Source organism: Anolis sagrei, chromosome 9, assembly GCF_037176765.1.
Source record: "Anolis sagrei isolate rAnoSag1 chromosome 9, rAnoSag1.mat, whole genome shotgun sequence".
In the NCBI taxonomy this organism is placed as follows: domain Eukaryota; kingdom Metazoa; phylum Chordata; class Lepidosauria; order Squamata; family Dactyloidae; genus Anolis; species Anolis sagrei.
In genome coordinates this window covers 11,302,225-11,315,264 of record NC_090029.1, presented here as the reverse complement: position 1 = coordinate 11,315,264, position 13,040 = coordinate 11,302,225, and the positions used below count along the sequence as shown (strand labels likewise).

The window sequence follows — 13,040 nt, the reverse complement described above, 5'->3', positions numbered from 1 at the left end:
CAGCCATGGCACCTCAACTGTCAAGTGGTGTTCCCTAATAGACGGCAATTTTAGCTTTCACTTAGGCACCACCAAAAAACATGTCTATTTATTAAAACCCAGCCTAAAAACATGGATTTTTAAGCAGGCTTAATACTTCAACCAGAGAAGTAAGCCATAGCAGAGCACCTGATGAACCAACCTGGACACAGCATTTTATTTGAGAACACAGAAATGCTGGACCACTCTCACAACCACCGTGTCAGACTACACAGAGAAGCCATTGAAATACACAAGCATGTAGACAATTTCAACAGAAAGGAGGAAACCATGAAAATGAACAAAATCTGGCTACCAGTATTAAAAAACTCTAAAATTGCAACAGCACAACAACAGAGAGGAAGCAGGCAGGAACATCTAATTACCTCTCAACAAAAGATTGCTCCAGGCACAATCAGCCCATTGTATGCCAATCAAGGTGGTCAGTTGAAACATTCACACCTAGCTCCAGAAGACAAGAGTCCTTTGTCTCACCCTAGTCATTCCACAGATATATAAACCCTTTTTCCTAGTTCCAACAGACCTCACTACCTCTGAGGATGCTTGCCATAGATGCAGGCAAAACGTCATGAGAGAATGCCTCTAGACCATGGCCATACAGCCCGAAAAAACCTACAACAACCCAAGGAATGTTGTTGTTCATTCGTTCAGTCGTCTCCGACTCTTCGTGACCTCATGGACCAGCCCACGCCAAAGCTCCCTGTCGGCCGTCACCACCCCCAGCTCCTTCAAGGTCAGTCCAGTCACTTCAAGGATGCCATCCATCCATCTTGTCCCAAATAGAACAGACCCGTTATATAATAATAATAATAATCTTTATTTATACCCCGCTACCATCTCCCCAGGGGACTCGGTGCCGCTTACATGAGGCCGAGTCCAGAATACAACAATACAAGCAATAACAACAACAATACAAGCAATTAAAATCAAACAAGACAGTAAAACAATAACATAAGCATTAACAATAGGACAACGCACTTTAAAATCTATGGGTAGGCCAAATGTAATTAAAATTAAAATTTAAAATTTAAAATTTTTAAATAATCATAATTAATAATTATTATTGTATCAACATAACCTACAAAATGATGGCTTTATGAAAGAGTCTGCACTAACTGGGACTAGCAATTGATTAAAACTATTAAAATCATCAACAAATATCTATAATTAAATTTCTGAGATAGGAAACTTAATAATAAAAGAAGAAGAAGAAGAAGAAGAAGAAGAAGAAGAAGAAGAAGAAGAAGAAGAAGTAGTAGTAGTAGTAGTAGTAGTAGTAGTAGTAGTATGTTCCGGCATAGATATCTCATTTGCTGTGACGTACTGTGATTTTGTGACAGTAAAATAATAAATAATAATAATAATAATAATAACAACAACAATTTTATTTATATTCCACCCTATCTCCCCAAAGGGACTCTGGACAGATTCCAAGTACAAAAAGGTAAACATTCAATGCCTGAACATAACTAATAGACACATAATAACAAAAATTAAACTCCACAGCATATAAAAACAAATTATAGCTTAGCAAATAAGAATAAAATTTTAACAATCTATTATATCAGACATAACAAACATAAAAGAAGCATAAAATATAAAAATAGAAGAATATTTCCCAGAGTAAACAAAGTTCCTTGGGGGCACATAAACAGACTTGCTTGCCTTTCTTCGAAACTGAGAGAATGTGACTTGACCATTTCAGTAGTTGATCTGGGAATATTTGAGTGTTGTAATCCAATAGTCAAATAACAGCATCATTGTTACATTAGGAACATTAAAATCTGTTTTTTATATAAAGTATGTTGCAATTACACAATCGGTGTAGCATTAAAATGTTTTCAGAAAAGAAAACGGAGGAATAAATATACGAGCGGCCTGACTGAAATCATACTAATATTCCAAAATCATTAAGCGCTATGTGGAAAACCTGGTCATCATTCTCCAATTTTTTACAGTTTTCAAACAAGCAAAGTTGCACAAAATCCTGCATTAACTCTGAGTCACGTTTGCACTGGTTTATTAGGGATCGCTATTCTTGGAACACAAGGTCTGGGGGTGGGTTGGATGTCTGCTTACCTTCCCAAAGGCAGAGGCTCCGGCACAGATGTGGGTGTAATTGAACTGCTTCTGAGTTGCCAGGATCAATGGTGTCAACTCCTCTGGGGAATAAGACAGATCGGTTAGAGTTTTCTAAAACAGAGCTGATTGCAGGGAGTCTGAAATGGCAAATAGTATTTTGTCAACAAGCCTCACCAGCCAGAAGTCCCTTGAAGGCGTCATGCTGGGACAGGAGAACTTTGGCCACCCCTTGCACTTTGCTCAGCTCCTGGGCCACCTGCGACAAGAAGCGCATCATTATGGAATACATTTGCACAGGCTAGGCTTTATTGCAGGGACCAGATGCTGAAGGCTGGAATAATGCCTTTTAAAATAAACAGTGAAACAGGACTGCCAACCGCCCCACAAAAGAGAAGAAAATGGTTGCAGCAAAGACTTACTTTTAACGTGTATTTTGTGGTATTTTTACAATGTTTATGTGTTTTAATTATTCTGTAAACAGCCTCAAGGAGAGGCAGGTAAGAAATATACTAATAATTATTATATTAATAATTATATTAATATAATAATAATATATCATCCAATCTGAATCTGTTGTTTGTTTGTTTGTTTCAGAGGTCCAAACAAGGGGAAAGATTCAATGACTTGAATGACATTCAAACAGTTTTGAAATCATGGTTTCCCTGTATTTCGGTAGTTTTGTGTGTAGAGGAGAGTTCAGGTCAGGATCTGGAGCAACTTCTGCTTAAGCTTCCTTTCTAACGTTTTGAGGACCCAGGAGGCAAAACTTTTTGACCCATGCTGAGATAATAACATATATGCGCAGAGACGCAAACAACAACAAAAACAAAAACAACAACAACAACAACAACAACAACAATAATAAAGACTGTGGCAGAAGCCAGTAAAGGTGGTCCCAGTGGTTATCTGCACACTGGGTACAGCGCCTCAAGACCTTGGCTTTTACTTAAACACAATTGGCACTGACAAGATTACCACCTGCCAGCTGCAGAAGGCCACCTTACTGGGATCTGCATGCATTATTCGCCGATACATCACACAGTCCTAGACACTTGGGAAGTGTCTGACATGTGATCCAATACAACAGCCAGTAGAGTGTCTGCTGTGGACTCATCTTGTTGTGCTTCTTCTTCTTCTTCTTCTTCTTCTTACTACTACTGTTGTTGTTGTTGTTGTTGTTGTGATTGGCACACTGGGTGCAGTGCCTAAAGACCTTGGCCTGCACTTAAAAACAATTGGCATTGACAATATTACCATGTCAGCTGCAAAAGGCCACCTTACTTGAATTTGCACACATTATCCGCCAATATATCACACAGTCCTAGACACTTGAGAAGTGTCTGATGTATGATCGAATACAAAAGCCAGTATAGTAATCTTGTTTGCTGTGTACTAATCTTGTTTTGTATCAAATAATAATAATAATAATAATAATAATAATACAAAACAAGGTTAGTACACAACAAATAGTCCCATACTTTCTCATGAAAAACTTTATGGCTTATGCTGTAATCCACTTTGAGTCACAAGGAGTTGTGAGTAAGAAATAAAATTATTATTATTTGATATACAACAGGATTAGTACACAGCTAACAAGATCACTCTGCTGACTGTTGTATTGGATCACACGTCAGATACTTCCCAAGTGTCTAGGACTGTGTGATGTATCAGCGAATAATGCGCACAGATCCCAATAAGGTGGCCTTCTGCAGCTAACGGATGGTTGTTTTTGTCATCGCCATTTGTGTTTAAGTGCAGGCCAAGGTCTTGAGGCACTGCACCCAGCGTGCCCATCACCACTGGGACCACCTTGTCTGGCTTGTGCCAGAGTCTTTGCAGTTCAACCCTTAAATCCTTGTACTGTGTTAGCTTTTCCAGTTGTTTCTATTATTATTATTATTATTATTATTATTTTCATGCCAAAGTCAAGAAATGTTAGTAAAAAATCTATTTCCCCAAAACCTGGGTCAACTTATTCACTGACAAGGTAAGTACTGTATCAAGACTCTTAAAAAAAGGAACCAAACTCTAATCAGACTGACTTCAATGCCTATCTTCTCAGGGTCAAATCTGCACCCAAATATCTTAACATTCAACTACAGCCCAAACTGAATATTCATACTGCATTCTCATATTTAATGTTTTTGGTGTTTTCAATGTTATGTTTCAGAGCCAATATACCGTAATTGACTATCCATTTTTAATGTAGTCGGGAATCCCCTTTTCAGTCTATATCTTGTTTTTTAGTTTCTTGGAAGCAAAGGCAATTACTCTCACATTTTCCAAATAGCTTTTGCAGTTATAGTGTGCTGCGAATTACAACAAAGGTCAAATGCAGCAGTGCACAATGTGATGGCACTGCCCGTTCCTTTTTTGTCAGAATGGTTTGCCAAACAAATCGATGTACCACCAATGAAAGCAGAACATCTGTCATGAGCTTCAGAATACCAATGAAGTGCTTGTGCCCAAACTGAAGATGAAACCAAGTTCTATCTTCCAACCTGCACCAGCTGCTTATCGCCCGAGCCCACAACCTGCGCCCGAGTCCCTTCCTCCCATTACTTAGCATAGAGAAATCATATAACTTGTGCTTACCTTTTCACAGTTGGCACCAGCTACTAAACAAGACACTTCGCCTCCAATACGTTTGGCTGCGGTGATGGCGTTTAATGTAATAGGTGTAAGAGTCTCATTGGCATGTTCAGCTATTACCAGGGTACTCTGGCACCGACGAAGCAACAAGACCTTTAAAACAAGATGAGCAAAGGAAAATGTAGGTTTATTCGCACCAGCTGCTTATTTATTTATTCATTCATTTACGGCATGTATATGCCACCCTTCTCACCCCAAAGGGGACTCAGAGTGGCTTACAAGATATATATACATACAATATATTATATTATTAGCATAGCATAATATCAGTATTATATATTACTATATTGTACGATATCATTATATTGTAATACTAGCCGTCCCCTGCCATGCGTTGCTGTGGCCCAGTTTGTATATATGTTTTGTGTGTTTGTATATGTGTGTAGAATCATAGAATCAAAGAGTTGGAAGAGACCTCATGGGCCATCCAGTCCAACTCCCTGCCAAGAAGCAGGAATATTGCATTCAAATCACCCCTGACAGATGGCCATCCAGCCCCTGTTTAAAAGCTTCCAAAGAAGGAGCCTCCACCACACTCCGGGGCAGTGAGTTCCACTGCTGAACGGCTCTCACAGTCAGGAAGTGCTTCCTCGTATTCAGATGGAATCTCCTTTCTTGTATTTTGAAGCCATTGTTCCATTGCATCCTAGTCTCCAAGGAAGCAGAAAACAAACTTGCTCCCTCCTCCCTGTGGCTTCCTCTCACATATTTATACATGGCTATCATATCTCCTCTCAGCCTTCTCTTCTTCAGGCTAAACATGCCCAGCTCCTTAAGCCGCTCCTCATAGGGCTTGTTCTCCGGACCCTTGATCATTTTAGTCGCCCTCCTCTGGACACATTCCAGCTTGTCAATATCTCTCTTGAATTGTGATGCCCAGAATTGGACATAATATTCCAGGTGTGGTCTAACCAGAGCAGAATAGAGGGGTAGCATGACTTCCCTAGATCTAGACACTATGCTCCTATTAATGCAGGCCAAAATCCCATTGGCTTTTTTTGCCGCCACATCACATTGTTGGCTCATATTTAACTTGTTGTCCACGAGGACTCCTCTCTTGTAGTTTGAAGCCATTGTTCCGCATCCTAGTCTCTGCGTCCTAGTGTATATATCTATATCTATCTATCTATATATGCAAACACACATATATAAACAGATAGATGGATGGATGGATGGATGGATGGATGGATGGATATGTGTGCCCCAGATTTTCCCCCAAGGCAACGTAGCAAGAAGAACGTTTCAGAACATGGAGCCTGAAGAGAGATCCCAGAACGTCTCCTTCTTGCAAAATCTTCTGCAAATGATGAAATCCCATTCACAAACGGAATTGCACTCAAAGATTAACCAAGGAAAATATTATCTATTGACAGTTGTTTGAGTTTTCCAGAACATTTTTGAGTGGAAAAATTCCAAAGGTCTTAGAAAGAGCATTCTGGCTGGGCATGTTCATTTGATTTAAATTTACCATATATATATGTATAAGCCTAGTTTTTCAGCCTTGTTTAGGGCCAAAAAAACTCCCACTTGGCTTATATTAGAGGTTTCTGGCAGGAAGGCATGGAGCTGAAAAAAGCTCTTCTTTCAGCCCCATGCCTTCCCACCAAGACCCTCACTTCTTTGCATAGCAACGCAGCTGGTTCGCTGTGCCAAGGGGGGAGGAGAGGCCGCACTCCTTCCTTCCTCAGTCCTTCTCACTTCCTATCTTCCCCACTTTTCCAGAACCCTTTTCCCAGTCTTCCTTTTCTCATATCCCCCTTCCTACCCCAGTCTTTACTACCCTTAGCCCCTCTCTCCCACTTTTCCAGCTCCCTTTCCATCCCAGCCTTTCCCAGGTTTCAGCCTCTCTTTCCTATTTCAGCCTTGCCCCTTTTATTTATTTATTATTTATTTACATCATTTCTATCCCGCCTGTATCAGCCCGAAGGCAACTCAGGGCGACGTACAGGTCGGCAACTATTAAATGCCATATATAAACAAATATATAAATGCCATATACATTTAAAAACTATAAAAAGCAATAAATTATAAAATTATAAAAAACTATGTCTTCTTGTTTAAATCCTCAGCCGTTCCATCTTCATCGCCCTTCCAAGTTCATTTCCAATTTCAGTTCTCTAATCATGCTGTTTTTCTGAATGCTTGCCCAAAGAGCCAAATTTTCATTCTTTTTCAGAAGGTCAGGAGGAAAGGGGCTGATCTAATATCCCTAGGCAGGATTATTTATTTATTTAAAACATTTATATTCCCCCTTCCCACCCCAAAGAGGACTCAGGGCGGAGCACAGCGTATACATGGCAAACATTCAATTTTAAATATATTATTTAAAATATATTATTTTATGTTAAAATATATTTTATATATATATTTAAATATATATTTTATTTTAAAATATATTATTTTAAATATATGTGCTATTGTAGTTTTTAATGCTGATATTGTCTTGTTAGTTTTATGTTTATGCTGTTTTCTTTGTATGTATTGATTATGTTATTTGGAAACCACTCTGAGTCCCCTTGGGGAGATAGAGAGGTATATAAATAAAGTTTTGTTGTTGTTGTTCCACAGCTGAGGGGCCACCACCAAGAAGGCCCTGTCTCTCTGTTTCCCACTTTCCCAGCCCCTCTTTCTCACGCCAGTCTTTCCCACTTTCCCAGCCCCCTTTCCCACCACAATCTTTCCCCTTCTCCACTTTCCCCCTTCCCACTCCAATCTTTCCACCCTTCCAGCCCACCTTTTGCAGCCCAGTCTTGCTCATTTTACAATCTTCCTTTCCCCCATCCCAATCTTTTCCAGTTGCTCCTCTTTCCCACTCCAATTTCCCCAGCGTTTCCCAATCCCCCCCCCCCCACTGTAGACTGGGGTCTTTCTCACTTTTCCAGCCCCCCTTTTCATCCTAATATTTTGCAACTTTCTTTGAAATTGGGAGCATTAAACAGTTTTTTAACATTAATATAAATCAAAAACATTTTGAAATGAAATATTCCAGTAAGAAAAGAATAAATTTATCACACTCTTGTGATAAGCTACTGAGACCAATGGGACTTTACCAGTTTCACTATCTGCTGGTATTTTAGGTACTGAAGTTTTTCTTGTTTCCAACAGGTTAATTCAACTGTCCTCTTGGAAACTGACATAACATAGAGGTCTAACTCTAGACATTGAAGATAATTTGTTACAGGAGCAAATGTTTAAACTACAATTTGTAACAATGACCAGAACATGATGGGTTCCTGTAAGGCAATTCATGTTCCATGTTACGTAGAATAAATCATGCTATGGAATATAAGATTTTTAAATCATTTGAAATGAATTACCAGTAACAAATGACTTAATACCAACATAGATCACAAACTGTATTTTTGATTATGTTTCAGACCTCATTTTCTATAAAAATTACAAGGCTGTAGGCACCGTGTGACAAATGAATCCATGCTTTGGTGGCAAAAAGCCCAAACTTGACAAAATTTATAGTCTGTCACAAGGCAACATGCACAGTTTTGCTGAAGTGCCCAGACATACGTTATCAGAGGGGGAAAAGGCATTTAAAATTCAATCCAGTGTTTGCTGCAGAGGAAGTAGACAGATGACTATAATGGTGCATTTTCCAACGTATTTTTTTATTCTAAGACATATTTGAAAACAGGGTGCATCTTAGAATCATGAGTGGACCTTAGATATCATTTTGAGGGTGGTGGAACTGAAATTAGTGTGCATATTACAATCTGTGGGGTCTTAGAATATAAAAAAGTGTTAATATATGTTTTGAATTCTCCGGCAGATTGTTCTCACATACCAATGCTGATTAGTGGTGGCTATAAAGTCCAGTTTGCCACTAAGTACCAGTTGCTATTATTCACATTTTTATTTCCATAGTAAATTCAAGTCATGCCAGCCACATGACCTTGGAGGTGTCTATGGACAATGCTGGTTCTTCCGCTTGGAAATGGAGATGAGCACCAACCTCCAGAGTTGGACACGACTGGACTTAACGTCAGGGGAAAACCTTTACGTTTACCTATTATTATTATATAACTAGCCATCCCTTGCCATGCATTGCTGTGACCCAGTCTGCATATATGTGTTTTGTGTGTTTATATATTTGTGTATACTGTATGTGTATATGTGTATATATATATGTGGTTTTGTGCATGCGTTGTAATGCAATTTTTGTTTTTTGGCTTTTAAGTCTGTTCTGCTGAGTTTTTCAGTGTTTTTATGAGTGATGGTCACTTGTTGGCCTGATAGGTGTATTGTGACTAAATTTGGTGTCCATTCGTCCAGTGGTTGGTGATAGCATGATAGCTGGGTCCGGAAGCTCCGAGTGTTAGATATGCGAAGGAAGGATAGAAAGGAGGGGACACTTAGGGTAAGGGTTAGGACTTAGGTACGGTTTAGGGTAAGGGTTAGGGCAAAGTTTACAGTTTGGGTTATGGTTTGGGTAAGGGTTATGGCAAGGTGTACAGTTTGGGTTACAGTTAGGGTAAGGGGTTAGATTAGGTAAGGTTTGGGTAAGAGTTAGGTTTATGGTTTGGGTTACGGTTAGGGAAAGGGGTTAGGCTTAGGTACAGTTTAGGGTTAGGGAGAGGTTTTCGGTTTGAATAAGGGGTTAGGTTTAGGAACGGTTTAGGGTAAGGATTAGGGCAAAGTTTACAGTTTGGGTTACGGTTTGGGTAAGGGTTATGGCAAAGTGTACAGTTTGGGTTACGGTTAGGGTAAGAGGTTAGGGTTAGGCATGGTTTAGGGTAAGGGTTAAGGCAAAGTTTACAGTCTGGGTTTGGGTTACGGTTAGGTTAAGGGGTTAGGCTTAGGTCCGGTTTAGGGTTAGGGTAAGGTTTACAGATTGGGTTACAGTTAAGGTAAGGGGTTAGATTAGGTAAGGTTTGGGGTAAGAGTTAGGTTTATGGTTTGGGTTACGGTTAGGGTAAGGGGTTAGGCTTAGGTATGGTTTAGGGTTAGGGAGAGGTTTACGGTTTGAATAAGGGGTTAAGTTTAGGAACGGTTTAGGGTAAGGATTAGGGCAAAGTTTACAGTTTGGGTTTAGGTTACACTTAGGGTAAGGGGTTAGGCTTAGGTATGGTTTTGGGTAAGGATTAGGGAGAGGTCTACAGTTTGGGTTAGGGGTTAGGCTTAGGTATGGTTCAGGGTTAGGGAAAGGCTTTCACCATTAAAGAACTTTTACATTCCTTCTATGTTATCAGTCTCCGGCCTGGCTTACATTAGGTCTTATGTGCAAACAACGCTCTCGAACGCTCAGAGCTTCCGGACCCAGCTATCATACTATTACCCAGTGGTTTTTGAGTTATATTAATACCGCAAACGAACATTACACTTTTATTTATATAGGAAAGGTTTTCCTCTGCCATTAAGTCTAGTCATGTCCGACTCTAGGGTGTGGTGCTCATCTCTATTTCTAAGCTGAAGAGCCGGCATTGTCCATAGACACCTCCAAGGTCATGTAGCCAGAATGGAACACTATTATCTTCCTGCCAGAGTGGTACCTATTGATCTACTCACATTTGCAAGTTTTTGAACTGCTAGTTTGGCAGAAGCTGGGGCTGACAGCAGAAGCTCACGCTGCTCCACGGATTTGAACCTGTGACCTTTCGGTCAAGAAGCTCAGCAGCTCAGCGCTTTAACCCACTGCACCACCGGGCACTCCTTTATTTATATAGAAGATATAGAAATGTATTATATCAATATTATAATATAATATTAATATAATATTGTATTATAATAATGTATTATATTTATATTATAATTCTGTTATTACTCTAATGTATCATATTTATACTACAATATTAGGCTCATGTAGTATGTGTGTGTGTGTGTGTGTGTGTATAATATTATTATCCTGTATTATTGGGTTGTTGTAGGTTTTTCCGGCTATATGGCCATGTTCTGGAGGCAATTTTTCTCCTGACGTTTCGCCTGCATCTATGCCAAGCATCCTCAGAGGTAGTGAGGTCTGTTGGAAGTAGGAAAAATGGGTTTATATATCTGTGGAATGACCAGGGTAATGTTTCAGCTGATTATATACAATCAGGCACATCAATTCACTCCCAAGAAGAGATTCCCCCCAGGCGCTTCCAAGCCATTGAATGCAAATCAAGGTGATCAGCTGAAACATTACCCTGGTCATCCCACAGATATATAAACCCATTTTTCCTAGTTCCAACAGACCTCACTACCCCTGAGGATGCTTGCCACAGATGCAGGCGAAACGTCAGGAGAAAAATTGCCTCCAGAACACGGCCATATAGCCCAGAAAAACCTACAACAACCCAGTGATCCCGCCCATGAAAGCCTTCGACAATACATCCTGTATTATGTTTATATGATATTGTTATGATGTTGACGGTAGGCCCTTTTGGCCTTCTTCACCCTCGCGGCCTGTTCTGAGGTTGAGGCCTGGTCGGCGTGCGGCCTACTCCGCAGGGCTGTTGTTTTTGTGACTCCTGGCTGGCGAGGAGGCCTCCCTCTCGGCGAGGTCTGTGACCCCAAGCGGGGAGGCTCCTCCGGCCTCTCTCCGGCCTCTCCGGGCTGCTCACTCACCGCCTTCCGCCGCGAGAGGAGCGCCGCCCACATGGCTCCGCCGTCGCCTCTTCCGTCCCGAGTGGACTTTCACCTCAGGGAGGACGCTGAGGGGGAACTCTCGCGAGGCCTTCCACTCTCCTCGCGAGGTTTCCCCCAAAAAGGGAGGTCCCGGACGATGCCTTGATTTTAATTGGTCGGCAGCGCCGGCCAATCAAAGGCAAGTAGGCAAGACAGGAGTGCAACCTTCTCGCCACGCCCTCCTTTGCATCGCCCCGCCCACTCTCGCTTTTCATTGGCTGGGAGGCGTTGGCCAATCAGAGAGTGAGGTGGGAAGGCAAAAGTTCCCAAAAGTTGGCTGCTTTTCCTTTCAACGCATCAAGTGAAGAGTCAATATTATGTTAATATGCTATGATAAAAATATAATATAATGCAATATAACATATTGTATATACATATAATATTTATAATATTATAATGCAATGCAATACAATCCTACTAATAATAATATAATAATATATTTTACATTACATGTAATGTCACTAATAATATTACAATATAATGGTACTAGCTGTGCCCTGCCACGCGTTGCTGTGGCCTATAGTAAAACTTATCAAAGTTGAGGTAGATATCTGGACTATTATGAAAGAGAGGTCCCTACCTCTTCCTTCCCCCTTTTCCTCCCCCTTTCTCTCCTTTCTTCCTTCTCTCCCTCTTTCTTTCTTTCCTTCTTTCACTACTTGGTTTCATCCTTCCCTCTTTCCTTCATTCCCTCCCCCTTCCTTCCTTTGCCTTTCTTCCCTCCCTGTTTGCTTCCTGCTTTCACTTTTTATTTCCTTTTATTTCACCACAATCATAACAATAACAATAATGCAATGCATTGCCTCTGGGACCTGACACCTCTCCCATTCCCCCTAAAAGGGTCTCATAGGAGGAATAGCATCATAATAATAATAGAAATAACAATCTTTACCCGCCACGTGTTGCTGTGGCCAATCTTCCCTCTTTCTCTCCTTCTTTCCCCCCCTCCTTCCTTCCTTCCTTCCTTCCTTCCTTCCTTCCTTCCTTCCTTCCTTCCCATCTTTCCTTCTCTTCTTTCTCTATCTCTTTCCTTCCTTCCCCCTTTTTCGTTCTCTTCTGCTGTCTCTCTTTTCTTTCCTTCCATCTTTCCTTTTCTTTCCTTTTCTTCTTCCTCTAACTTTCCTTCCTTCCCCTTTTTCTTTACCTCCCTTTCTCTTTCTTCCTTCTTTCCTTCCTTCCTGTCTTTCCTAGATTTTGACAGGGCGGGAAGGGGCGGGGTGGGGTTTGGAGGTGGCGTGAAGTAAAAGGAGGTAAGATTGGGGTGGGGGAGTGATGGAGCGTGGGGTTGCGTGTGTGTGTGCGGCGGTGGGGGGAGTGGGGTTGCATGTGTGTGCGGCGGTGGGGGGAGTGATGGAGCGTGGGGTTGCGTGTGTGTGTGCGGCAGCGGGGGGAGTGATGGAGCCTGGGGTTGCGTGTGTGTGTGTGGCGGCGGGGGGAGTGGGGTTGCATGTGTGTGCGGCGGTGGGGGGAGTGATGGAGCGTGGGGTTGCGTGTGTGTGTGCGGCAGCGGGGGGAGTGATGGAGCCTGGGGTTGCGTGTGTGTGTGCGGCAGCTGGGGGAGTGGGGTTGCATGTGTGTGCGGCGGTGGGGGGAGTGATGGAGCGTGGGGTTGTGTGTGTGTGTGCGGCGGCTGGGGGAGTGAATTTTGGTTA

General features: G+C 41.5%; 1 protein-coding gene across 1 annotated transcript in view; it reads right to left on the bottom strand.

The window, feature by feature from the left end:
• Positions 1-11,448, bottom strand: part of ETFA (electron transfer flavoprotein subunit alpha) — a 46,938-nt gene extending 35,490 nt beyond the window's left edge. Inside the window, exons 1-4 of the mRNA XM_060755719.2 lie at positions 11,329-11,448; positions 4,717-4,866; positions 2,296-2,377; positions 2,119-2,201 (exon numbers count right to left, since the gene is read on the bottom strand). Of these exons, the coding sequence (XP_060611702.2) occupies positions 2,119-2,201; positions 2,296-2,377; positions 4,717-4,866; positions 11,329-11,361 (348 nt within the window). The 5' untranslated portion in view covers positions 11,362-11,448. The remainder of the gene's footprint in view (positions 1-2,118; positions 2,202-2,295; positions 2,378-4,716; positions 4,867-11,328) is intronic.
• Positions 11,449-13,040: the final 1,592 nt, after the last annotated feature.